We start from the raw sequence: 27,390 nt of genomic DNA on the forward strand, positions 1-27,390 counted from the left end.
GTAATTCAGGCCCATTTTAGTGAGTTCCCCCAGAAACGATACGGAGTAGACGGCAGGTCGAAACTAACGATCCCTGGCAGACCGAAACAAACGATGCCCGGCAGACCGAAACTAACGATGCCCTACACTCCCGAATTTCACTCGAAATCAAAGTAGATAGTTCCTCTGACCGACCCAGAACCCACTCGAACAACTCCACAACTCGGCCCTTTACCAGCGCCGACACCACGAAGAAAGCAGTCCACAACTAGGCCTTTCCGCAGCGCCGACACGACGGAGCAAGCAGTCCACAACTCGGCCCTTCCGCACCGCCGACACAACGAAGCAAGCAGTCCACAACTTGGACCTTCCGCTGCGCCGACACTACAAAGCACGCAGTACGAAGCTCGGCCCTTCCGCAGCAGAAGCGCCCAGCTAGCAACATTATCTATTATACCCTAGCTCTATCCAATCGTAGTTAATAAAAGCATACTTCATAGCGTTCTCTCTCTGTACCATTATTGGGGAAAGGAAGGTTAGTCGATCTGAAGAGGAAATAGATTTCTGTCTCGTACCCCGACCACGGCGAGCTGTACTGGGTCGTTACAAGCGAATTTCTGACAACTAAGGATTTGCAGTACGCCTCTGGGAGACCACTGAAACACGTGCAAGTCTATTTATTTCCATTGGATTATGACGCTGACAGACATGATCGCCGCCTGCCCACAAAATTCCAAGCTGCCCAGACTGACACCGTTTTTTGATGATTCTGGATTGTTGCGCATCGGTGGACATATCCACCGATCAGTGATGCCATTCAACGCAAGGTCCACGGCTACCGTCTTAAAGAAATCTCCTCAGGCTCTACGCATCATACGCTACGCTTACAAGGCTAATTTTCATCCTGGAGTCGACGACACGATTCAACGCGTTCGACAGCAAGGCGTGCCTAGCCACCTATGCGATGCACCTAGAAGCCGTCAGCGATCATAGTTGGAAGACCTCTTCTCGGCTAAAAGCTGGAAAGATGCACCTACACCGCGATGTGGGAGGTGCCGCTCTATCTTTTAAAGAATTTTCAAAAGTGCTCCCACAAATTGAAGCTATCCTCAACTTACGACCACTGGCGCAGCTCAGTAATTCCACAGTTAATCCACTTACGCCAGCTCATTTTTTGATAGGACAGCCTTCGTTCCTCGACCTGCAGACAAATCGATTGGAGCTGTGAAATCAGCTTCAAGGGACAAAGATTTTGGAAGCAATGGCACAACGAATACTTGACTTCTTTACAGTGACTAGGCAAGGGAGAAGAAAGGACGACGAATCTTGAAGTCGGCACTCTTGTTGTGCTCAAGGAGTCCAACTTACTCCCGTTGAAGTGGATACTTGGTGGGATACAAGGAGTTCACCCAGGTCAGGAATCAATGGTCAGAGTGATCACCGTCAGGACGGCACGAATCAATTCGCAGGGCGAGCCCTTAACTGATTGCGCCGTTCAGGGGGACCGATATGTTTCGGAATTAATGGACTAGTTGTAAATACGTTGTTTTTATATTAATGTTTGATAATACTGGGGGACCTAAAGTTTCACTGACAGCAGTACCCATAGGTACCAGAAGTTCTGGAGGAGTCCCTGTTTCTGCTAGTCAGCCTAAGGAGTCAAACCCTTCGCAGCTTTCTGTGTCTACAGGTGAAGTTAGCTCTATAGGAGTCCCTAATCCCGATAATCAGACGAACGATGTTCAGATTGCTGGTGGTGGATGAAAGAGCCTCTCGGTTGTTCCATATAGGAAGCAATTATTTGTGTCTCGTTTAACACCTGAAACCACATCTGCAGATGGTTTGGAATTTATACAACAGGAATTCCCATCTCAAAACATCACAGTGGAGGAGTTTAAATTTCAATATGTTCGTAGGATATCTTCATTTAAAATAAATGCTCCTCCGGAAGTATTTAATGTACTTAATTCTAAAAGTTTTTGGCTTAATGATGAATGTGTCATTAAAGAATTTGTTCCAAACAGACGGAGAACTAATAATAGGCCTTCCACGACAGAACCTGCGCCAAAAAACTGAGCAGTTTATTTTTGGCCTATCAAAATGTTAGGGGACTTAATATAAAGCTACCTAGGCTTTATGTTGACTCCTCTGCCTTTTCTGAAGACATTCTGGCCTTTACTGAGACTTGGCTGAAACCGAAGATATCAGACTCTGAAGTTCTGTCCAAAAATGTTAATACGTATAGAACTGATCGTTCACCTCGTCGGGGGGTGGGGTGCTAGTTGCCGTTACCCTATTCTAACATCGGAGAGAATATACTTTCTAAATCCCAATGACATCGAATTCGTTGGTGTTGAAGTTTCTTTGAAGTCTTTTTCTATTTATGTAACTTGTTCTTATATTCCACATGGATCCGACTTTACAATTTATGAGCAACATTTGTCTGCAATAAAAACTATTTTATCTCATCTTTCCGAAAGGGATCTTTTAATTGTTTTGGGTGATTTCAATCTCCCTGGCATTTCTTGGTCCCTTTCCACTGACTCACTTGTCTCTACCCCTTTATCTGACCATGACTTCGTTGACGGTCTGTTAGAATTATCATTACAGCAAGTTAGCTTTATACGTAACTCACTAAACAGACAATTAGATCTTGTATTTGTTCTAGATCCGTCTGAAGTCACTGTATCTAGAATTGACCCACTAGTTGTGCCTGAAGACCAGTATCATCCCACATTAGAACTTACAATTTGTCTTCCCGGCGTTGATACCCTCTCTCCTTCACTTTCTCCAAATAAATGTAGATGCTTTCGTAAATGTGACTTTAGTAAACTCAACAACTTGATTTCACAATATAACTGGACAAATTTATATAATTGCTTGGATATTGAAAGTGCTACGGAACTATTTTATAGTGTCCTAAACTCTTTTTTCAGTGAATGTGTTTCTGACAGTTTTCCTCCTAAGTTAGACAGGCAACCTTGGTTTACCAATCAGTTGCAAAGACTTAGAAACCTAAGAATAAACTTCTATAAAAAGTACAAAAAGTCGGGTAGGCCATCCGATTTTTCAAGATATGTGGTGGCTCGTACTAATTTTAATGTACTTAACAGTCATTGCTATTCCATGTATTTGAACCGATGTAAATTTGAATTTTCAAAGGATCCGAGGCAATTTTATAACTTTGTCAATGCTAAGCGAAAGTCTTCAGCATTGCCATCATCCGTACGATTAAACTCTATTGAGGCATCTACGGATCCCGAAATTGCAGATTTATTTGCTGAATTCTTCCAATCTACTTATAGTTCTGTTTCATGGTCTAATTCTAGCTACCCTAATCACTTAAACAGGGCAAATTGTATTTTTTCTCCTGTAATCACCGAGAGTTCTCTCTTAAGTGATTTAGAAACTATAACGCCAACCTATTCTCCGGTTCCAGATGGACTCCCTGGGTGAGTGCTTAAGTTTTGTGCTCGAACTATTTGTAAACCCATTCTTAAACTTTTTCATTTGTCTATCTCATCATCTGTTTTTCCTACTATCTGGAAAGATTCTTTTATTATTCCACTCCACAAAAAGTCAGGTTGCCTTCTTACTCGAGTAGATTGCTATTAATTAATTTGCCTAGTCTAGTAAGCCGTAGAACTATGCTTGGTACTATTTTTATGAATAATCTTATCAGAGGCGATATTGATTCTGTAGATTTGGTAAGCCGCCTTACTTTCAATGTTCCTGTTAGACTAATGTGAAACTACCATCCTATCAACTTGCCACGATGTTCATCTAATTTTAGTCAGCATGACCAATTTCGCGTTCTTTCTAATAATTATAACAACCTATATCATTTAATTTGTTCCTCAACTTCTATCCCTGTACTAAGAACTAAAATCTTAGCTCATTTGCTTTAGTCTTGTTGATCTATGTTTTGTCCTGTCTTTATTTGTTCTATGTAACTTCCTCGCGAACCGAATTTGCCCGAAATAAAAATGGGCCCGCGCGTAACAAGCACTTGGGCCACTTGTTTGTACTGCTCTTAGTGCATCAACGTTCAACAATATAAAATTCCCGCTAAGGACTGGGAATAATGCTCGTATCGATGTACCGATAGTTACGTTAATCCTTAACAGAGACACATACGCATTGAAACTGTGAATTATACGTGAGTCTAAGCGCCGAAACCTTGGAGCATTTTACCAGCCTAAATAAAAGATTAAATACAGTCCACATATTTACTTATTTGCAATCAATAAGGTTTCGAAGTCTTGGAATCCAAAACTGTGTTCGGATAGGGCGCACCATGAGTTGGTTACCACCGTGAATAGAATAGAAATAGAAGAGCGGCAAAACGACAGTGATAGGGTAAAAGGATCGGGTAAAAGATAGGGTAAAGGACGTTTATCATATGATAATGAGTCAGATGCTGTTTATCGACCACATGAACGGATGACGATGTCAGAGTCAAGAAACGTATTATTTTTGAAGACACAAATTGAAATAAGTAGCTGTTTCTACGACTGAAGGAGCTGGTATTCCTCTGGATAATAGATTCCTGAGGTTTGACTTGGGACTCGTTGGATATTGGTAATTTCCTCTGTGGTCAAGTAAGTTTGATAGACATCAGGGATCTGTGGAACGTTGAGCAAGATACATAACTCTCAACATCTGATTGAAATGTGGAAACCTGTCAAGCATTTCCCAAATTGAACACAAATAGAGACATTTTACAGCTTTCTTTTCAAGTTTAGTCCTTGCAACGACTTAGGACAGTCGCGCTACAGATGATACTCCTCGGCTCCCTAAATCTGCTGGGATGTTTTTCCAGGCGCACCATTGACGTACCGTGTAGCTAACATGATTTTCGTCACTCGATTAGTCACGAACGTTGTCCATTGACAGGGTAGTTTATTCAATAAGACAATAGTGGAGTCATAGGTAAGAATCGACGGTACCAAATGGGACGGCCGTTCAGAAATAAGGACAGCTCCGAAGAACTCGGGTCTTGGCACACATAAAGTTTTCATGGGAGTGACCTTAGTTTTTGCTGTCAGAAGCTTAGAAGAATCGATACCTTCTTGTTGAACACGAACTTATATTGCCGCACCAAATTCCTTTTGAGAAGCAAGCGAATCTTATATAGAAACTTGTGCTTGAAAGGAATCCGTGCTACCTTTGAAGCAGTTCTTCGGGAAAAAATCATCATTATCATCATGAGGATTTTGGCTTGAGCAACAACAGGGGAAAGCCAACCGGCTTTATCAAAGACTTTTGAAATCTGGGACATGACTTCATAATTTGAAAACCGTTAACTCTTCATTCGCAACGAAATAGATCTAGTCTGTCGTTGCTTTCCATCGCACTCCCAGTGTATTTGTAGTACTGACGTCCTCAAATTCCAGAAAATCGACAGACAGTAGATGCTTTTTGGGCAAAACCTCAAGAAGTTATCTTTCATTGGATGTTTTTTTGCGAAGTGGCAAGCCAGCTGAGATCATGGCTGCTCATAGTTCTTGGATAGCTAATGTGGCTTCAGACTTTTAATGTGCTGCTGCAAGCACATCATGGGCATACAAATAGTTGCAAATAATGCCAGACGCTCCAGGATACTATTTGCGTGTCTTTTTGAAAAAGAGGTGTCCTCTGAACCTGAGTCAATTCGGGCACGGGCTGCCAAACGGCAAACATGTACAATAGCTAAGCCTAAAAGGACTCCTGGCTACATCTTGCAAAGGTTGTTGATCCTGTGCAGAGTTACCGTGGCTATTTGAATTGTCTCTGCGGAGAAGAGAATTATGGCGCGCCCTGCTCATAAAACAAATGTGCTTACTGGGGCATTCATGTATATAGTTTTCTGTGGCGAAGCAATTTAAACACAACCTTTTTTTGTATTAAGTTACTCTCAACCTCGAGCAGCTGTGATAGTTGTTCGTCCTCCTCGTCTACAAACGGGTTAACAACATCTCCTATGAGTAAGCACAACCGCTTTGTTTAATGTACGTTTCTCGTTAAGTTTGAGACATCTGAAGAAAACAAGGACAAAACTCTACTGTATGAGCCTCCTTGAAGCAGATATCACACTTACGCGCCTTTTAATAAACCTGAGGATCAAACGAGTTCACTCTTTTCGGTACTGCCCCATTTTTGTGGGGCATTTAAAAAATGTATTCAAAAATTAAAATGTTATTGGTTGTGTTTTAGAACTTACTAATCGTCCTCAACTTTTTTAAAAATTACCTTTACGACATGTAACCAGCCATAACTTTTTTCAAACAGATGCATATTCCTTCCTCAACTTTGTCAACTCGCGTATATCGGTCAATATGAATAAAAAGTTGACGGAAAATACCGAGATGTATAAACTTTGAAACCCATTCGCAGACCTTTTAATGCGTTCTTTTCAAAAACTTTCGTTTGGAATACCTTAAATTCCTTAATGCGCTCCTTTAGGCAGATAAGAGCAGGACCTTAAACATGTCCATACAAATGTGAACCGCCCTTGTGCACACTCTAGAAATGGAGTGTAAAAAAGTTGCCGGTCAATACAAGAACGAATTTTTCGCGCGGATATGTGTGTAACATTTGCTATCGAATTTTTTGTATGTATGATGAATGAAAATGATATGTTGAATTTAACTTTACTGTTGGTACCGAACTGCCGAATAAAACAACAAGCCCGATTCAAAGGACTAAAAAATGTTGTGGGGAACTTTTGTGGTTGTGGGGGTTCAGCTAAGACACTTGTTTTGTTTCACTCGTAATAGGTGTCTGAAAGTTACTAGATCAGGAACAAATGAAAGTGTCCCAAATTTACAGTTCCCATTGCAATAGGAATAGAACCAGCAATAGCCACTGGTCGTTTCTCAAACTGTATGTGCCTACTGCCGTGGGAAACATTCGATAAAACGGGAAGAAAGTTAAAGGAGTAATTTCCTTTAAAGAATTGGTCAATGTTGAGAAAGCAATACGTAAGCTAGCACAGCAACACACGTATTTCGAAGAAATAAGCGCTCTTCGCCAAAATGAAGATGGCTTGTTTATTGTGCAGGGCAGGCTTAACAATGCATATATACGGCTATAAGTACTCGGCAGTCAGTAATACTTCCAAGGGGGCATCCACTTACCGACTTAATTATATTGTACTATCATAAAATATATCACCAACAAAATGACGAACTAATAGTAATCGAGATACGTCGTAAGTTCTGGGTGAACAGTATACGTACAGCAGTCAAACGCGCCAAATCGCCCTGTCAGTAATGTAAAAACAAAAACATAAAGCCAATGCTCACGCTTAGGGATAATTGCCTAAAAATAGGGTTACGCCGTACAATTGATCGTTTACTTACACAGAGCTTGTCTTGGGCCCCTTCTTTGTGACAATAGGTCGTCGTCATGAAAAACGGCGGGTCGTCTTGTTTAGATGTTTAACGGTCAGAGCTATACCCCTGGAACTTGCCGAGGACCTATCATCTGATGCGTGCATCATCGGAAATTTCGTAAATAGGCGAGGCGTTCTTAACACTATTCGCTCTGATATGGGCACAAACGTTGTTGGTGTCGACAATATTTTGAAGAAAACTAACGACCGCTTTGAATAGGAGTATATAAAGGCAACGCTGGCAACAAAGGACATCAATTGGTAGTTCAACTGTCCTGCTAATCTTAGTTCAGGAGGATGTTGGGAACAATTGGTTCAATCAACAATCGTGTCCTAGCACTAACTCTAAAGGAGCAAGCACCAAGAGTAAAAACGCTACGTTGTCTACTGATAGAGGCCGAAAATATTATCAACAGCAGACCTCTAACACATGTATATGTTACTATAGACGATCCTAAGCCACTCACCCCAAATCACCTTCTACAAGGAACTGTAAACTCTACACAAGCTCCGGGAGAAATTGATAATTACTGCCATTGAAAACAGTTCCGTATTTCTCAGCAGTTAAAGGATGTATTTTGGAGACGTTGGACAAGAGAGTACCTTCCTACTTTAACGAAGCGCTCCAAATGGTTTGCACCAAGCAAGCCAATTTAAATCGGAGATCTAGTATTGATCTGTGATGAAAATCAACACCGAGGAGGCTGGAAGAAGGGCCTTGTTATCCAAACGTTTAAGGCAAAAGATGGTCAAATTCGAATTGCGGAGGTGCAGACATCAATTGGTGCACTTAAACGCCACGTCTCTAAGATAGCGGTTCTTGATGTTTTAGGTAAAACGGCTTAAGCGTTTTAAGGGGAACGTTGCTGGAGAAAATAAATATTGAATTTAACCGCCCTAGTTTGAATGCGTTACACTTGAGTCACCCTGTATGCCAATTTCAGCTCTTTTTTTGTTGCTCAACACTTGTTTCTATTATTCCGTCATTGTCTAATTCGTTGATGTGTGCAGAAATGAAATTAAAGAAACTCAACGCATCGCAACGCAGCCTGTAAATAACAATTTCTTATAAATATACATAGTCTCCGATCGCAAACCGAAGCGTTTTATTAAAGTATTCAAAGTTTCGTGCCTAGCACGTAACAGAATGCTGGAGAAGTATCAAGTCCATAGAGTGGTATAATCATCATTCTCTGAACAGAATTTGGCGCTATGAAGGCATGAAAATATTTTGCCTTACTTAGTTGTTCTAAAATGTCATCGATTCTCTGTAGAAGGAATTAATAAGATAACAGTTTCTTGTTTAGCTGACGATAGTCAATTATTAATCGCCATTTCTTCTTGTCGGAGTCAGGAAGAGACTTTTTCGGAACTAATAATAATGGGCTGGTCTATGCAGATACAGATGGATCCACAATTTGATAGTTAATGAACTTTTATACCTGCGCTTGAAGATCATCTATACTTCTATAATTTTTTTTTACATATCGGTTTAACATCCTTTAATCTCAGTTTTTGTTTATAAAAATTATTAGTAGTTATCAATTCGGCTTCCGAATATGTCGCTCTATTGGGTATAAAGGCTTCAAAGCTGTGTTATGAACTGTGGAGGGAAGTTTTTCGAAAGTTGAGATAATACAGTCTTTTCTCGGTTTGTTACTTTTGAGTTTACTACATCTTAGTTTTAAAGTGGGTCATATTTTAATTGATTTATACTGACTACTTGACCGGTATCTGTTGTGTTAAGTAGTCCTATGAACGTATTTTAAGATGTTGCTATGGTATTTTCTATGTACAAGTTAACTAAGTTAATCGGGCGACGGCGATGACCGATCGTCCGTGAGTTTGCTCCGGCCAAACTGCTGACACAGCGTCTGGCCGGATGCCGATGCATAGCCGGCAAGCACAGCATATTTGCGTAGCCGCTATGAAGTTATATTTTTGTTAGCCTTAAGCCTGGACGATTCTGAGCTTTGCTTAATAAAGAACTCATAAATATCGATACTCCGGCTCCGTCGAATTCATTCATTTTATTATCACAAATTTTATGTGTCTCTTAGCTTATACTCGAATTCTTGACATTAGCTTCGCAGTTTTGGTAATTGTATTGTCTCCGCACTCCACATTTGCGAACCCGATACGGCCGCACATGCATTTGTTAGGCAATTTGTTGATTTTTATTTTCTTTGTTTGTCATAGCGGAGGCTTAGTCCCCGCGCACCCTTCACCTTGCCACTGCTTGGCAAGGCAACAGCTCAGTTCGACGAGCTCTCATCCATCGTTGCTAAGGCGGAGGCTTAGCCCCCGCGACCCCCTCGCCCAACCAATTGCCTCCATGCGCATACATCTTGAGCATGCATTAATTCTTTAGGGCGATCTTATAGTCACAGCTTCACATGAGCAATCCCCTTTAGCAGTACACGAATAAACAAGGAAGAACTATAGTCGAGTACCTCGACTATCAGATACCCGTTACTCAGCTAAAGGGACCAAAGGGAAATGGAGATATGCAAGCAGCAAAGCGAGATTAAAATGCGCCATTTACCCGTGATCTCAACATATGGTTAGGTGGGCGGTAGACAGATTTAAGCGTTATGGGCGTTAGAGCGTGCGTGGAAAACTTTTGGGTCAATCGATAGGTTTTGATGATGATTTCAGTTAAAATTTTTATTCTAGCATCAAAACTGTAGGAGTCACAGTTTCGGGCGGTTTGTGGGCGTTAGAGTGGGCGCCCTGTTGAAACAAACTTGTGCTGCTCAGGAATCTCAGGAATCTGCATGCCTAACCCCAGTATTGTAGCTCTTATAGTTTCCGAGATCTCAGCGCTCATACGGACAGAGGGACAGACGGACATGGCTAGATCGACTCGACTAGTAGTCCTGATCAAGAATATACTTTATATGGTCCGACACGCTGTTACATACTTTCCGACGTATATAGAATACCGTTTTACTCTACGAGTAATGGGTTAAAAGACAATTCTCCAGCGACTCTGAGTCGGAGACCGAAAGGCCTGCCAGATTTTCTACACCAAAAAGTGCAAACGCTAGGTAACCCACAGTTGCAAACATGGCATTTAGCATGGAACAAATGACGGCCACCATACAGGCGGCCGTTAACAATGCCGTTCAAGAAGCAGAACACTATAGGCTGGCTGACCACTTTTTGTGGCCAAAAATCCATTTTTCGAAAGTCGTTAATTTTAAAATCTAATGACGTCATAGTGTTCGGAAAACATCAAACTTCAATGTTACGTAACAGAAATTTTTACACAGTCGCGATCTGTTAAAATATCGGCTGATAAAACAGCTGTTCGGTGTCACGGGCGCACGAAAGCTACTGTGCGCAAAAAAGAGCCGGTTTAAAATTATTAAAAATATGGCACCAAACTAAGTTTTTATCAAAGAAGTTGTAATGGCGTCGAAAGAGAGCGGCTTGTACTATATGTTTGTGGTCGTCAAAAGTTGGATTTGATTATGTTGTCCCTGTAACTGAGTGCTTCTTATAGCCGCTTTACGTGTACAAATTAAAAATAAAAACTATCACTTAAATAGAGATATAAAGTGAGTTTCACCTTAATATATACACTGTGTTGTCCGTAGTTCAGTTCTTGTTCATATGAATGCAATCCTAAAGTGCACTTTTGCGCACTTTCGTCGCAAGTTATCTTTTTAGGTCACAACCTTAAGTTGGCCAATACAGAATTGTTTGGGATTTAGAGTTCTGGAGAGGTAAAGCAGGCAATATTTGACAGATTTAGAACTTCGATAGCTGGTTCATATGCTTATGAGGATGTTTTGAAAATTCAAAGCGAAGCTTTTTGTTATAGATTGTTCCGAAAATGGACATCATGCTAAAGAAATTTGAATCATTTCAAAAGAAAGTACTCAACTTGGCTTACATTCCACACTGGGGTTTGCATAAATAGGCGGAGATCGACAAGCAGGGCAAAATTGCCTCATTTGTTGTTCGTGCGTTATTAATTATAAATATAAGGGTGGCATATTTGTTGTCTTCCCTACAAACATTTGGCGTGATATACTTTTATCGGAGTCTGCAACTCGGTCTCGCGATTGTTTAACATAGTTTAAACAAACGCTTTGTTTCCCTGTCGTTATCGTGCATTCGGTCACAAACACACGAACACACACACACATATGAATGTATATATGTGCATATAAAAGTGCACAGTCGGCCGTTTGATTTTTTGTACATTTTGCGCTGTGAAAAATAACCAAAACTGTGCTGTGCAAATAATTCTTAACAAAATGAATCGAATTTAATTTTTTTTGTATATTATATTATATATATATATATGTACATATAGCCATACATACATTCGTTTACCAGTTTCATATATCCGCTGTTGCTAGGCAGGCAATTTATCGGCAAGAACAACAACAACCAAGTTAAAGGTTACGTTGCATATCGGCGACGCTTGTTAACCTTTACATTTTCGCGGTAAAAGGTATACGGTGTTTCGTGCCTCTAACGCGGTCGGACATTTTATTTTATTTCATTTTTTTCTCGAGATTGCAAATGTCTGATACGGAAAACTCTGTTCGGGCTCAAAATGAATCCACAAGTGACGTCGACTACTACCGAGTCACAGCCCAATCTATTTTGCGGCAAATGAGCAGGATGAAATGTTATTTGAACGCTGATGCGGTTAATCAGTTTGACAAAGCTGATTTGCTGGCGCGAATGGAATGGATCAATTCCTTAAACCAGGCATTTGATTCTGCGCAGACATCGTTGGAAAGACTGGATTTTGCAGAGATCTCGAGCGACCATCGGATTGAATTTGCCGAGGTTCTCATGGATGTGAAGGCGAAACTAAGCCGAGGCTTGGCTGCTCATCGAAAGTCACAATTGCCGGCTTCAACCGCTGCAAATTCAACATCTATTGACATAACTTGCGAATCTTTCTTTTCGATCTAGGAAGCCTCGGTTGCCAAATTTGGAAATTGCTCGTTTTCATGGATCCTACTCTGAGTGGCCGGATTTTCTTTCGACTTTCACTAGCGTCATCGGTTAAGCGACATTGAAAAATTACATTATTTGCGTTTGAGTTTGGGCGGCGTGGCTCTGGAAACCATACGCTATGAATTTGCTGGTTAATCGATTTGATAATAAAGTTTTACACTTTCAGGCGCACGTTCAGGAAATATCCGGTTTAAAGGGTGTCGAGAAGGGATCTTCGAAGGGTCTTCGGGAGCTTAGTGAGTGCATGAATTCGCATCTGCGAGCAATTCGAACCCTGGCCACTACGCAACAAATTTTAAATGGACTTTTAATTCACATCGTCACTCGGAAACTGGATCAGAGGACGAGGGAAAAATGGGTAGAGGATTTGTCAATCACTGAGCTGTCTACCTGGGATGCTTTGGAGTCGTTTTTGGAAAAAAGGTGCAGGATGATGGAAAACTTGGATCAAGCCTTGGTAACTCAAACACCAGGCCAGCAGGTGGGAAAAAACTTGCACAAATATAACCAAAATACACTTATTGCTTCTGCTACTAACTCAAATCATTTGATATGTTTATTTTGCGATGCACGGTATCATTATTTGCCAAAGTGTTCTCGATTTTTAAATTTGAGTCTGAATCTTCGATATAGAGAAGCAAAGAAGTTGCACCTTTGCCTCAACTGTTTGCGCAAGGGTCATAGTTTGCAGCATTGCAAGTCGACTCTCTGCAAATATTGTCGCATGAAGCACCATTCATTATTACACATGAACCATGACCCATCCACCTCATTTTCATCTCCATCATTCGATCCATCATCGAGCTCTCAGCCATTACCATCTACTTCATCAGCATTAGTATCATGTTCGCATACATCATCGCATCCTGATCATCATTTACTAAGCCCTCCACCCAAAACCTCAAATATTTTGCCGATCGACTACGTGTTGCTTCCAACTGCTATTATATACGTTAGAAATAGAATTGGAGCATTTATGCCTTGCCGAGCAATTTTAGATTCGGCCTCCCAGGTAAGCTTCATAACCTCTCGCTTAGTTAACCAACTAAATTTAAATCATAGAAGATCGCAAACCTCGATTTCTGGGATAGGTCAATCTTCCATGATCTCTGATAAGACTGTCCATATTCTTGTGCAATCACGGGATGCAAGCTATCGTGCGGTTGTGACTCGCAGTGTTACTGATTTTCAGCCCCATTTCAATATAAATGCAACATCATGGAGGATACCGCAAAACATTTCGCTCGCTGACCCAAATTTCAATCAATCACAACGAATTGACATTTTACTCGGCGCTGGGATGTTCTTCGAAATAATTTCTATGGAACAAATTCATTTGGATAGGGCTTTGCCAACACCTTTCAGAACACCAAACTTGGTTGGACAGTCTCTGGAGGGTTATCATCGAACATGCCAACTCATTAATCGGTTTTACAAGCCAGCATCAAGGACCCACCTGATCATTCCGATGACACACTTGCCGCCATAGTAAAGCGATTTTGGGAAATTGAGGACTTCACTTCGTCTAAGCCATCATTATTGCCGGAAGACTTGCGATGTGAGCAACATTTCACTGAAAAGTGTACTAGACTTTGTTCGTCTCTTGTCCACTTCCGGGCTCGAATGTCTAGGTGATTCTTATTGCCTGGCTCGTCGTCGTTTCAAGAGTTTGGAAGCTTAACTAGATAGAAACCCAGCCCTGAAAGGGAGGGAGTATATTGATCTAGGTCACATGTCTCTGGTAACAAAGGGACCGTCAGAGACACATTTCTTTTTGCCCCACCATTGCGTACATAAGCAGGAGAGCACGAGTACGAAGCTTCGTGTCGTCTTTGATGGATATGCTAAAACAACTTCTGGTAGCTCTCTAAACGACTTACTTCTGGCAGGACCAACAATTCAACAAAAAATCTTCAATATACTGCTTCGCTTTCGATTTTTTAAAGTTGCCCTTTGTGGAGATATCTGCAATATGTACCGTTGCGTGCTTGTTTCGTACCCGGATGATTTTTTGCAGTGTATCGCTTGAAGAGAGAGCTCCACGTAAGAGTTGAGTGTTGAGCCTTCTTGGCTTTAAGGGCCATGCATCAGCTCTCTTACGATGAGGAGGAATCATTTCCTATTGGAGCAAAAATTGTTCGTAAAGATTTCTATGTGGATGATTTAATATCTGGTGGAGACTCAGTTGAGGAGGTGAGAGAAATTCGTCGTCAGGTGAAGAAACTACTGTCGCGAGGCCACTTTCCAATTCGCAAATGGTGTTCGAATGAGTCAGCAGCCCTGGAGCGTGTCTATACTTGCGATCGGAGACCAGTGGAGAATCGAAAGTCCATCTGCTCTGTGCCATGTCTAGGGTAGCTTAGGCCTTAACAATTCTAAGATTAAAACTTTCCGCAGCGCTTTTATAGGCTGAGGTAATTGTAAACGCCAAGGAAGCCATAGATTTCGATTGCACCTTTCATTGCTGGTCGGACTCGTCTATTGTGTTGGCGTGGATTCGGCAGGGAGTTTAACGTTTTCGTCTCAAACAGAAGCGCGGAAATTCAGGAGATGACGAAAGACATGACTTGGCATCACGTACCTACAAACTTGAATCCGGCAGACGTCGTATCGCGAGGATGTACCCCAAGAGAATTGTTGGAACATTCCCTTTGGACTAACGGGCCTCCATTCCTTCTGCAAAGCTCGTCGAATTGGCCGTCCCTGCTGGACTCAGTAAAGGATCTTCCAGAGCGCCATTCTGTGGCTCTAATCGGGTACGTTTGCATAGACAGTTCATCAAACTGCAAATTCCTCAACTCTTTCGATAAGTTGCAGCGCGAATTTGCATACATTTATCGGTTCATTTCAAATTGCAGAGCCAAATCTGCGCCGTTAAAAGGTCATCTTTCGGCGGAGGAGATCAGCTCTGGAACTGTACTTCTTTTGAGGAGTATTCAACAGGTTAACTTGGCGAAGGAGTATGGATCTCTTAGCCAGGGCAAGCCGTTTCCACAGAAAAGCAAGCTGGTTTCGCTTAGGCCTAAACTCTGCTCCGATGGGTTACTTCGCGTGGGTGGAAGGCTTCAGAACGCAAACTTGGACTACGATACGAGTTAAGTTTTATATAATAACTATATGTTATTAAAATATATAATTAGTATTTCGTTATTAAGAGATATTTATTATTGCGCATTGTTTGCATATAATTTTCGTTTTTGTGAATAAATAAATAAATAATTTGGTGCAATAGGCTGAAGAACAAATTACTATTGCAAGATTAAAATACTGATTGAGCATAATTAAAGAAAACACCGTCTCATTGCTTTGTTTGATTGTGTGCATTTAATTCAGTTTTTATGTGTCTCTTAGCTTATACTCGAATTCTTGATATTAGCTTCACAGTCTTGGTAATTTTATTGCCTCCCCACTCCACTTTTGCGAACCCGCTACGGCCGCACATGCATTTGTTAGGCAATTTGTAGATTTTTATTTTCTTTGCTTGCCATAGCGGAGGCTTAGTCCCCGCGCACCCTTCACCTTGCCACTGCTTGGCAAGGCAACAGCTCAGTTCGACGAGCTCTCATCCATCGTTGCTAAGGCGGAGGCTTAGCCGCCGCGACCCCCTCGCCCAACCAATTGCCTCCATGCGCATACATCTTGAGCATGCATTAATTCTTTAGGGCGATCTTATACTCACAGCTTCACATGAGCAATCCCCTTTAGCAGTACAGGAATAAAGAAGGAAGAACTATAGTCAAGTACCTCGACTATCAGATACCCGTTACTCAGCTAAAGGGACCAAAGGGAAATGGAGATATGCAAGCAGCAAAGCGAGATTAAAATGCGCCATTTACCCGTGATCTCAACATATGGTTAGGTGGGTAGACAGATTTAAAATTTTTATTCTAGCATCAAAACTGTAGGAGTCACAGTTTCACTGTGTTGTCGGTTGTTCAGTTCTTGTTCATATGAATGCAATCCTAAAGTGCACTTTTGCGCACTTTCGTCGCAATTTATCTTTTTAGGTCACAACCTTAAGTTGGCCAATACAGAATTGTTTGGGATTTAGAGTTCTGGAGAGATAAAGCAGGCAATATTTGACAGATTTAGAACTTCGATAGCTGGTTCATATGCTTATGAGGATGTTTTGAAAATTCAAAGCGAAGCTTTTTGTTATAGATTGTTCCGCAAATGGACATCATGCTAAAGAAATTTGAATCATTTCTAAAGAAAGTACTCAACTTGGCTTACATCCCACACTGGGGTTTGCATAAATAGGCGGAGATCGACAAGCAGGGCAAAATTGCCTCATTTGTTGTTCGTGCGTTATTAATTATAAATATAAGGCTGGCATATTTGTTGTCTTCCCCACAAACATTTGGTGACCCCGACGTGATATAGTTTTATCGGAGTCTGCAACTCGGTCTCGCAATTGTTTAACATAGTTTAAACAAACGCTTTGCTTCCCTGTCGTTATCGTGCATTCGGTCACAAACACACGAACATACATTCATATATGCATATAAAAGTGCACAGCCGGCCGTTTGATTTTTTGTACATTTTGCGCTGTGAAAAAAAAACCAAAACTGTGCTGTGCAAATAATTCTTAACAAAATGAATCGAATTTAATTTTTTTTGTATATTATATTATATATATATATATATGTACATATAGCCATACATACATTCGTTTACCAGTTTCATATATCCGCTGTTGCTAGGCAGGCAATTTATCGGCAAGAACAACAACAACCAAGTTAAAGGTTCCGTTGCATATCGGCGACGCTTGTTAACCTTTACATTTTCGCGGTAAAAGGTATACGGTGTTTCGTGCCTCTAACGCGGTCGGACATTTTATTTTATTTCATTTTTTCTCGAGATTGCAAAATGTCTGATACGGAAAACTCTGTTCGGGCTCAAAATGAATCCACAAGTGACGTCGACTACTACCGAGTCAAAGCCCAATCTATTTTGCGGCAAATGAGCAGGATGAAATGTTATTTGAACGCTGATGCGGTTAATCAGTTTGACAAAGCTGATTTGCTGGCGCGAATGGAATGGATCAATTCCTTAAACCAGGCATTTGATTCTGCGCAGACATCGTTGGAAAGACTGGATTTTGCAGAGATCTCGAGCGACCATCGGATTCAATTTGCCGAGGTTTTCATGGATGTGAAGGCGAAACTAAGCCGAGGCTTGGCTGCTCATCGAAAGTCACAATTGCCGGCTTCAACCGCTGCAAATTCAACATCTATTGACATAACTTGCGAATCTTTCTTTTCGATCTAGGAAGCCTCGGTTGCCAAATTTGGAAATTGCTCGTTTTCATGGATCCTACTCTGAGTGGCCGGATTTTCTTGCGACTTTCACTAGCGTCATCGGTTAAGCGACATTGAAAAATTACATTATTTGCGTTTGAGTTTGAGCGGCGTGCCTCTGGAAACCATACGCTATGAATTTGCTGGTTAATCGATTTGATAATAAAGTTTTACACTTTCAGGCGCACGTTCAGGAAATATCCGGTTTAAAGGGTGTCGAGAAGAGATCTTCGAAGGGTCTTCGGGAGCTTAGTGAGTGCATGAATTCGCATCTGCGAGCAATTCGAACCCTGGCCACTACGCAACAAGTTTTAAATGGACTTCTAATTCACATCGTCACTCGGAAACTGGATCAGAGGACGAGGGAAAAATGGGTAGAGGATTTGTCAATCACTGAGCTGTCTACCTGGGATGCTTTGGAGTCGTTTTTGGAAAAAAGGTGCAGGATGATGGAAAACTTGGATCAAGCCTTGGTAACTCAAACACCAGGCCAGCAGGTGGGAAAAAACTTGCACAAATATAACCAAAATACACTTATTGCTTCTGCAATCATTTGATATGTTTATTTTGCGATGCACGGTATCATTATTTGCCAAAGTGTTCTCGATTTTTAAATTTGAGTCTGAATCTTCGATATAGAGAAGCAAAGAAGTTGCACCTTTGCCTCAACTGTTTGCGCAAGGGTCATAGTTTGCAGCATTGCAAGTCGACTCCCTGCTAATATTGTCGCATGAAGCACCATTCATTATTACACATGAACCATGACCCATCCACCTCATTTTCATCTCCATCATTCGATCCATCATCGAGCTCTCAGCCATTACCATCTACTTCATCAGCATTAGTATCATGTTCGCATACATCATCGCATCCTGATCATCATTTACTAAGCCCTCCACCCAAAACCTCAAATATTTTGCCGATCGACTACGTGTTGCCTCCAACTGCTATTATATACGTTAGAAATAGAATTGGAGCATTTATGCCTTGCCGAGCAATTTTAGATTCGGCCTCCCAGGTAAGCTTCATAACCTCTCGCTTAGTTAACCAACTAAATTTAAATCATAGAAGATCGCAAACCTCGATTTCTGGGATAGGTCAATCTTCCATGATCTCTGATAAGACTGTCCATATTCTTGTGCAATCACGGGATGCAAGCTATCGTGCGGTTGTGACTCGCAGTGTTACTGATTTTCAGCCCCATTTCAATATAAATGCAACATCATGGAGGATACCGCAAAACATTTCGCTCGCTGACCCAAATTTCAATCAATCACAACGAATTGACATTTTACTCGGCGCTGGGATGTTCTTCGAAATAATTTCTATGGAACAAATTCATTTGGATAGGGCTTTGCCAACACCTTTCAGAACACCAAACTTGGTTGGACAGTCTCTGGAGGGTTATCATCGAACATGCCAACTCATTAATCGGTTTTACAAGCCAGCATCAAGGACCCACCTGATCATTCCGATGACACACTTGCCGCCATAGTAAAGCGATTTTGGGAAATTGAGGACTTCACTTCGTCTAAGCCATCATTATTGCCGGAAGACTTGCGATGTGAGAAACATTTCACTGAAAAGTGTACTAGACTTTGTTCGTCTCTTGTCCACTTCCGGACTCGAATGTCTAGGTGATTCTTATTGCCTGGCTCGTCGTCGTTTCAAGAGTTTGGAAGCTTAACTAGATAGAAACCCAGCCCTGAAAGGGAGGGAGTAAATTGATCTAAGTCACATGTCTCTGGTAACAAAGGGACCGTCAGAGACACATTTCTTTTTGCCCCACCATTGCGTACATAACCAGGAGAGCACGAGTACGAAGCTTCGTGTCGTCTTTGATGGATATGCTAAAACAACTTCTGGTAGCTCTCTAAACGACTTACTTCTGGCAGGACCAACAATTCAACAAAAAATCTTCAATATACTGCTTCGCTTTCGATTTTTTAAAGTTGCCCTTTGTGGAGATACCTGCAATATGTACCGTTGCGTGCGTGTTTCGTACCCGGATGATTTTTTGCAGTGTATCGTTTGGAGAGAGAGCTCCACGTAAGAGTTGAGTGTTGAGCCTTCTTGGCTTTAAGGGCCATGCATCAGCTCTCTTACGATGAGGAGGAATCATTTCCTATTGGAGCAAAAATTGTTCGTAAAGATTTCTATGTGGATGATTTAATATCTGGTGGGGACTCAGTTGAAAAGGTGAGAGAAATTCGTCGTCAGGTGAAGAAACTACTGTCGCGAGGCCACTTTCCAATCCGCAAATGGTGTTCGAATGAGTCAGCAGCCCTGGAGCGTGTCTATACTTGCGATCGGAGACCAGTGGAGAATCGAAAGTCCATCTGCTCTGTTCCAAGTCTAGGGTAGCTTAGGCCTTAACAATTCCAAGATTAAAACTTTTCGCAGCGCTTTTATAGGCTGAGGTAATTGTAAACGCCAAGGCAGCCATAGATTTCGATTGCACCTTTCATTGCTGGTCGGACTCGTCTATTGTGTTGGCGTGGATTCGGCAACCTCCGAGGGAGTTTAACGTTTTCGTCTCAAACAGAAGCGCGAAAATTCAGGAGATGACGAAAGACATGACTTGGCATCACGTACCTACAAACTTGAGTCCGGCAGACGTCGTATCGCGAGGATGTACCCCAAGAGAATTGTTGGAACATTCCCTTTGGGCTAACGGGCCTCCATTCCTTCTGCAAAGCTCGTCGAATTGGCCGTCCCTGCTAGACTCAGTAAAGGATCTTCCAGAGCGCCATTCTGTGGCTCTAATCGGGTACGTTTGCATAGACAGTTCATCAAACTGCAAATTCCTCAACTCTTTCGATAAGTTGCAGCGCGAATTTGCATACATTTATCGGTTCATTTCAAATTGCAGAGCCAAATCTGCGCCGTTAAAAGGTCATCTTTCGGTGGAGGAGATCAGCTCTGGAACTGTACTTCTTTTGAGGAGCATTCAACAGGTTAACTTGGCGAAGGAGTATGGATCTCTTAGCCAGGGCAAGCCGTTTCCGCAGAAAAGCAAGCTGGTTTCGCTTAGGCCTATACTCTGCTCCGATGGGTTACTTCGCGTGGGTGGAAGGCTTCAGAACGCAAACTTGGACTACGATACGAGGCATCCGATACTGTTGCCCAAGGATCACCCAGTCACCAAGGCGATCATCGTTTATTATCATGAGAAATATTTGCATGGAGGATCGCAGGCGCTGCTTGCCGCATTACGGCAAAGGTACTGGCCGATTGAAGGCCGCAAGTTCGTCGCCAGCGTTATCAACAAATGCGTCCGATGTTTCTGAATGAAGCCTGTTACTTGGGAGCACGTCATGGGTAGCCTGCCAGCAAATAGAGTGCAGCCCAATCCAGCTTTTTATACCATAGGAGTGGACTATTGTGGGCCATTCTATCATAAGGCAGAGGCCAGAAATAAGGCACCCCAGAAGTGCTATATCGCCGTCTTTGTCTGTTTTTCCACGAAGCCTGCTAATTTGGAAGTGGTCCAGGATCTCACGACGGATTCTTTCATCGCAGCGCTGAGGAGATTCATCAGCCTTAGAGGCAGTCCGTGTACCTTTTGGAGCGACAATGCAACAAACTTTGTCGGTGCAAAGAGCGAGCTTGACGAGCTGAAAGAGCTCTTTTTAAGCGAGCAGCACACAGCATCGATATCTTCCGTCTGTTTAGCTGATGGGATCGATTGTTCATCCGTCCGCGTGCCCCGCACTTCGGTGGTTTATGGGAGGCTGCTGTGAAGTCAGCTAAATTTCACTTCTACAGAGCCGTCGGTGCATCCATCTTAGCCATCGATGAATAAAGAACTCTTGAAATTTCTGCAATCCTTAACTACCGTCCCCTCTGTCCAATTTCAGAAAATGCTGAAAGCCTTGAGATGCTAGCACCGGCACATTTCATGAAGGGTTCCAGCTACACTAAGTTTGCGATACAATTAGGGAACCATGTAGGTTCATCTGCATTCGTTTTGTGAAAATTCATATACACTGCCAGAAAACCTTCTGCAGCTCCATATTAATACTTCATATTAATATCATATTTAATTAACACATATAAGTTGATTGACAGTTTAATTTAAATATACTACGTTTTATATAATAATTATATGTTATTAAAATATATAATTAGTATTTCGTTATTAAGAGATATTTATTATTGCGCATTGTTTGCATATAATTTTCGTTTTTGTGAATAAATAAATAAATAATTTGATGCAATAGGCTGAAGAACAAATTACTAGTGCAAGATTAAAATACTGATTGAGCATAATTAAAGAAAACACCGTCTCATTGCTTTGTTTGATTGTGTGCATTTAATTCAGCTTTTATGTGTCTCTTAGCTTATACTCGAATTCTTGATATTAGCTTCACAGTCTTGGTAATTTTATTGTCTCCCCACTCCACTTTTGCGAACCCGATACGGCCGCACATGCATTTGTTAGGCAATTTGTAGATTTTTATTTTCTTTGTTTGCCATAGCGGAGGCTTAGTCCCCGCGCACCCTTAACCTTGCCACTGCTTGGCAAGGCAACAGCTCAGTTCGACGAGCTCTCATCCATCGTTGCTAACGCGGAGGCTTTGCCCCCGCGACCCCCTCGCCCAACCAATTGCCACCATGCGCATATGATACATCTTGAGCATGCATTAATTCTTTAGGGCGATCTTATAGTCACAGCTTCACATGAGCAATCCCCTTTAGCAGTACAGGAATAAACAAGGAAGAACTATAGTCGATCACCTCGAAATGGAGAAATGCAAGCAGCAAAGCGAGATTAAATGCGCCATTTACCCGTGATCTCAACATATGGTTAGGTGGGCGGTAGACAGATTTAAGCGTTATGGGCGTAAGAGTGTGCGTGGAAAACTTTTGGGTCAATCAATAGGTATTGATGATGATTTCAGTTAAAATTTTTATTCTAGCATCAAAACTGTAGGAGTCACATTTTCGGGCGGCTTGTGGGCGTTAGAATGGGCGTGGCACCCTGCTGAAACAAACTTATGCTGCTCAGGAGTCTCAGAAATCTGCATGCCTAACCCCAGTATTGTAGCTCTTATAGTTTCCGAGATCTCAGCGCCCATACGGACAGAGGGACAGACGGACATGGCTAGATCGACTCGACTAGTAATCCTGATCAAGAATATACTTTATATGGTCCGACACGCTGTTACATACATTCCGACGTATCTAGAATACCGTTTTACTCTACGAGTAATGGGTTAAAAGACAATTCTCCAGCGACTCTGAGTCGGAGACCGAAAGGCCTGCCAGATTTTCTACACCAAAAAGTGCAAACGCTAGGTAACCCACAGTTGCAAACGTGGAATTTAGCATGGAACAAATGACGGCCACCATAGAGGCGGCCGTTAACAATGCCGTTCAAGAAGCAGACCACTATAGGCTGGCTGACCACTTTTTGTGGCCAAAAAATTAATTTTTCGAAAGTCGTTAATTTTAAAATCTAATGACGTCATAGTGTTCGGAAAACATCAAACTTCAATGTTACGTAACAGAAATTTTTACAGAGTCGCGTTCTGTTAAAATATCGGCTGTTAAAACAGCTGTTCGGTGTCACGGGCGCACGAAAGCTACTGTGCGAAAAAAGAGTCGGTTTAAAATTATTAAAAATATGGCACCAAACTAAGTTTTTATTAAAGAAGTTGAAATGGCGCCGAAAGAGAGCGGCTTATACTATATGTTTGTGGTCGTCAAAAGTTGGATTTGATTATGTTGTCCCTGTAACTGAGTGCTTCTAATAGCCGCTTTACGTGTACAAATTAAAAATAAAAACAAGGAAGAACGCTATAGTCGAGTACCTCGACTATCAGATACCCGTTACTCAGCTAAATAGAGATATGCAAGTAGCAAAGCGAGTATACAGATTTAAGCGTTATGGGCGTTAGAGTGGGTGTTGCAAATTTTTTTTTTGACCAATCGATAGGTATTGACGAGACCAATACATTTCAGCTAACCTTTTTTATTTAGCATAAAAACTGGGCGTCACAGGTTTTCGCGGTTTGTGGGCGTCAGAGTGGGCGTGGCATATTCGCGTTACAAACTTGCGCTGCGTATAAGGCTACGGAATCTGAAATCCCAATTCTCTAGCTTTGATAGTTTCCGAGACATCCACGTTCATATTTACGATTTTTAGAAGTTTGTGGGCGGTTTATGGGCGTTAGGGTGGGCGTGGCAAATTTTTTTTTGGGTCAATCGATAGGTATTGATAAGAACATTACATTTCAGTTAAAATTTTTATTCTAGCATCAAAACTGTAGGAGCCACAGTTTTGGGCGGTTTGTGGGCGTTAGAGTGGGCGTGGCACTCTACTGAAATAAACTTGCGCTGCATAAGAAGCTCAGGAATCTGCACGCCAAATCTCAATAGCCTAGCTCCCATAGTTTCCGAGATCTCAGCGTTCATCCGGACAGACAGACGGACAGACGGACATGGCTAGATCGACTCGGCTAGTAATCCTGATCAAGAATATATATACTTTATGGGGTCGGAAACGCTTTCTTCTGCCTGTTACATACTTTCCGACGAATCTAGTATACCCTTTTACTCTACGAGTAACATTTAAATAGAGCTATAAAGTTAGTTTCACCTTAATATTGTAGCAAGCAGACACACACACACACATACATATCCCTAAGCATCTGTTCTACATTAAGTTAGGTCACACTATTATTAAACACATACATACATCCCTGTTACTCTTAAGAAACATTATGTTTGTCTCACTCCCTCATACTGTGTACCCCCAACTCTTGTAACAGAGGTTAAGCCTGTACAAATCGGCCGAACAAGAAAGTGCCGTCTACAATTTCAGAAGTGGGATTACCGCGAAAAATTTTTTCTCGCGTCCCTAACTCTGCCTACGAGCAAAATAAAGCAAAAGCTATTACTTGAGTTATTTAAAATTGTGCGTAATCATGGACACCATCGCTGCAGACAACTACACAGCATCAGAACTTCGATGTTGGCTGGAAAAACTTGGGCTGCCGAAAAGCGGCACCAAGGCAACACTAGCAGCGCGGTTGAATGGTGTGCCCCCCGAAGCCCGAGGAGATTGTCCAGTACTGGACCCGAAGGACATGACCGACATTGAAGCTGGGCCTGAGGAAAGGTCAAATAGTGCTGCAGTTCAAGGAACCGATCAGGACGATGTCGGGGCTACATCGCTGGATGCCCAAAACAACGACGAAACCGCCAACAACAACATGTGCGTTCCAGAAATTTCCATGCAATTGGAATCTCTGAAGCGCCATTTAGAAGTGGTCCAATTGGAAAATGAGTTTCTCAAATTGGAAGTTTCCCGGCGTCAGCCATTGAATAGAGTGACCGCACCTTCGACGAGCAATTTGCCAGAAATCCAGAACAATGTTTCCACACCAAATCAAACCAATGTCACCCTATCGGATTTGGAGAATATTGTTGCAGAAGCTGCCAGGCCTAATACAGCCATTTTTAACAACAATTCTTTGGTGACCATGGTTAAGGAAATGCTTCCACCTTTCGACGGTGCTGTTAACAGCAAAGTGCCAGTTAACACGTGGATCGCACAGCTCAACGCGATCATAAAAATGTACAAGCTGAGTGAAGACATAACGCGCATACTGGTTATGTCAAAGTTGAAAGACCGCGCTCAAATTTGGTTGCACTCTTCTGAGAACTTTCTGTCCTTGCCAGTCCAGGACCTGTTAACTCAACTCGCAGAGGCTTTTCAGTCAAAAGAGAGCAAGATAATGTCCAGACGCAAGTTCCAGGAGCGAAAGTGGCAACCAGCTGAAGACTTTGCTACGTACTTCAACGACAAGACCCTGTTGGCTGCACACATCCGGATAGACGACGAGGAATTAATCGACAGTATCATCGAAGGAATACCAGATACTCTTCTACGGCAACAGGCACACATGCACTGTTTTAATTCGTCTGCCCAGCTGTTGCAGGCATTCTCCAAAGTAACATTGCGGAAACCATCTCTCGCATTTGGACGCCACAAAGACGTTTCCGGAAATCAGCCCGGACCCGCTGTAAGATGCTTCAACTGTAACTCCGTGGGTCATTTCGCGGCCGACTGCCGCAAGCCTAAGCGCGCGTACGGCGCTTGCTACGGTTGTGGAAGCTTGGAGCACCTGATATCTCATTGCAACGAGAAGAAGAACGCAACCAAAAATGAATATGTGAGACCGTTTAAAATTTACTTTAATTCACAGCCTAATCAGTGCCTATTTACAGAATGCCTAATCGATTCTGGGAGTCCAATTAGTTTTACGAAGTTATCCTGTGTTGAAAACATTCTAAGTAGTAACATCATTAACGTTAATGAAAACAACTTTTCGCATTACTTTGGCTTGAACCACAGCCCTTTAGATATACATGGAAAGATGTCATGTTTTGTTATTATGAATAAAGTAAAGTTTAATTTCGAATTACTAATTGTGGCAAACAAATCGATGGCATATAGCACTGTTTTGGGAAGAGATTTTATGAACATTTGTAACTTTAAGATTGTTAGGGAAAATGATTGTTCAAATGATAGTTTTGCAAATGATTGTTCAAATGATAGTTTTGCTAATGATCGTTTAAATGACAGTGGGGTTGATGATCGTTTACAGGATGTTTGTTCAAAAGATAGTTACTTTGCAAATGATCGCTCAGATGATAGTAATAGTGAGAAGGATAGCAGTTTTAGAATTTATTGCTCAAATGTTGGTCAGATTAGAAACGATTGTGCTACTGATAGCTGTGAGAAAGATGATTGTCTAAATGATAGTATTAAGGTTTATTGTGGTTACAAAGAAACACAAAGTGATTCGTGTAAAATGATAGAGTCAAGTCAAAATTTAAGTGTCCAGCCGAGCGATCATTTCGAGTCAGAAATTATGTCAATTGAATACCCTGATCCAGCCGAATGCAACCTGTTAAATGTTAGCGATAAGTGTGAGTTTGCGTTAAGAAAAAAACTGATAGATATTTTTGATAAGTTTTATACGAAACCGGAACGGCCGGAGATCCCCTTAGTAAAATGGGAAATGAAACTGAATTTTGATACAACTAAACCGTTCAATTACCCTCCAAGGCGTTTATCATACGCAGAGAAAAGTCAAGTTCAGAATTTATTAGACGATTACATAAAAAACGGTATTATTCGAGTAAGCGAGTCTGAGTATGCATCACCTATAGTTCTAGTGAAGAAAAAGTCTGGAGAATTAAGAATGTGCGTAGATTACCGAACCCTTAACAAAAACAAAACTGAATTTTGATACAACTAAACCGTTCAATTACCCTCCAAGGCGTCTATCATACGCAGAGAAAAGTCAAGTTCAAAATTTATTAGACGATTACATAAAAAACGGTATTATTCGAGTAAGCGAGTCTGAGTATGCATCACCTATAGTTCTAGTAAAGAAAAAGTCTGGAGAATTAAGAATGTGCGTAGATTACCGAACCCTTAACAAAAACATGCTTAAAGATAACTACCCTACCCCCTTAATAGATGACCTTATTGATAAACTGTCTGAAAAAACTATTTTTACCAAGTTAGACCTTAAAAATGGGTTCTTTCACGTGCACATGCATGAGGATTCAATCAAGTATACCGCTTTTACAACACCTATGGGTCAGTATGAATGGCTTAGAATGCCGTTTGGTTTACGAAACGCACCAGCAGTTTTTCAAAGATTTGTGAACAAAATCTTTGCCGATTTGGTTAAAGAAGATAAGGTTTTAATTTATATGGATGATATT

The 27,390-nt window shown here is 41.6% G+C and overlaps 2 protein-coding genes across 2 annotated transcripts in view; both read left to right on the plus strand.

The window, feature by feature from the left end:
* Positions 1-27,390, plus strand: part of dpr21 (defective proboscis extension response 21) — a gene marked incomplete at its 5' end in the record, with an annotated part of 428,500 nt that overhangs the window by 145,549 nt on the left and 255,561 nt on the right. The window lies entirely within an intron of this gene.
* LOC139354913 (uncharacterized) lies at positions 24,419-26,181 on the plus strand. Its single transcript, XM_070999163.1, has 2 exons — positions 24,419-25,823; positions 25,879-26,181. Exons 1-2 carry the CDS (start codon positions 24,573-24,575, stop codon positions 25,885-25,887), a joined length of 1,260 nt encoding a protein of 419 aa, XP_070855264.1. The 5' UTR covers positions 24,419-24,572; the 3' UTR covers positions 25,888-26,181.

This window comes from Drosophila suzukii, unplaced genomic scaffold (genome assembly GCF_043229965.1).
Source record: "Drosophila suzukii unplaced genomic scaffold, CBGP_Dsuzu_IsoJpt1.0 scf_4, whole genome shotgun sequence".
Lineage (NCBI taxonomy): Eukaryota > Metazoa > Arthropoda > Insecta > Diptera > Drosophilidae > Drosophila > Drosophila suzukii.

Excerpts from the sequence above, each read along its gene's own strand:
- LOC139354913 (XM_070999163.1), top strand. The coding sequence starts at position 24,573 with ATGGACACCATCGCTGCAGACAACTACACAGCATCAGAACTTCGATGT.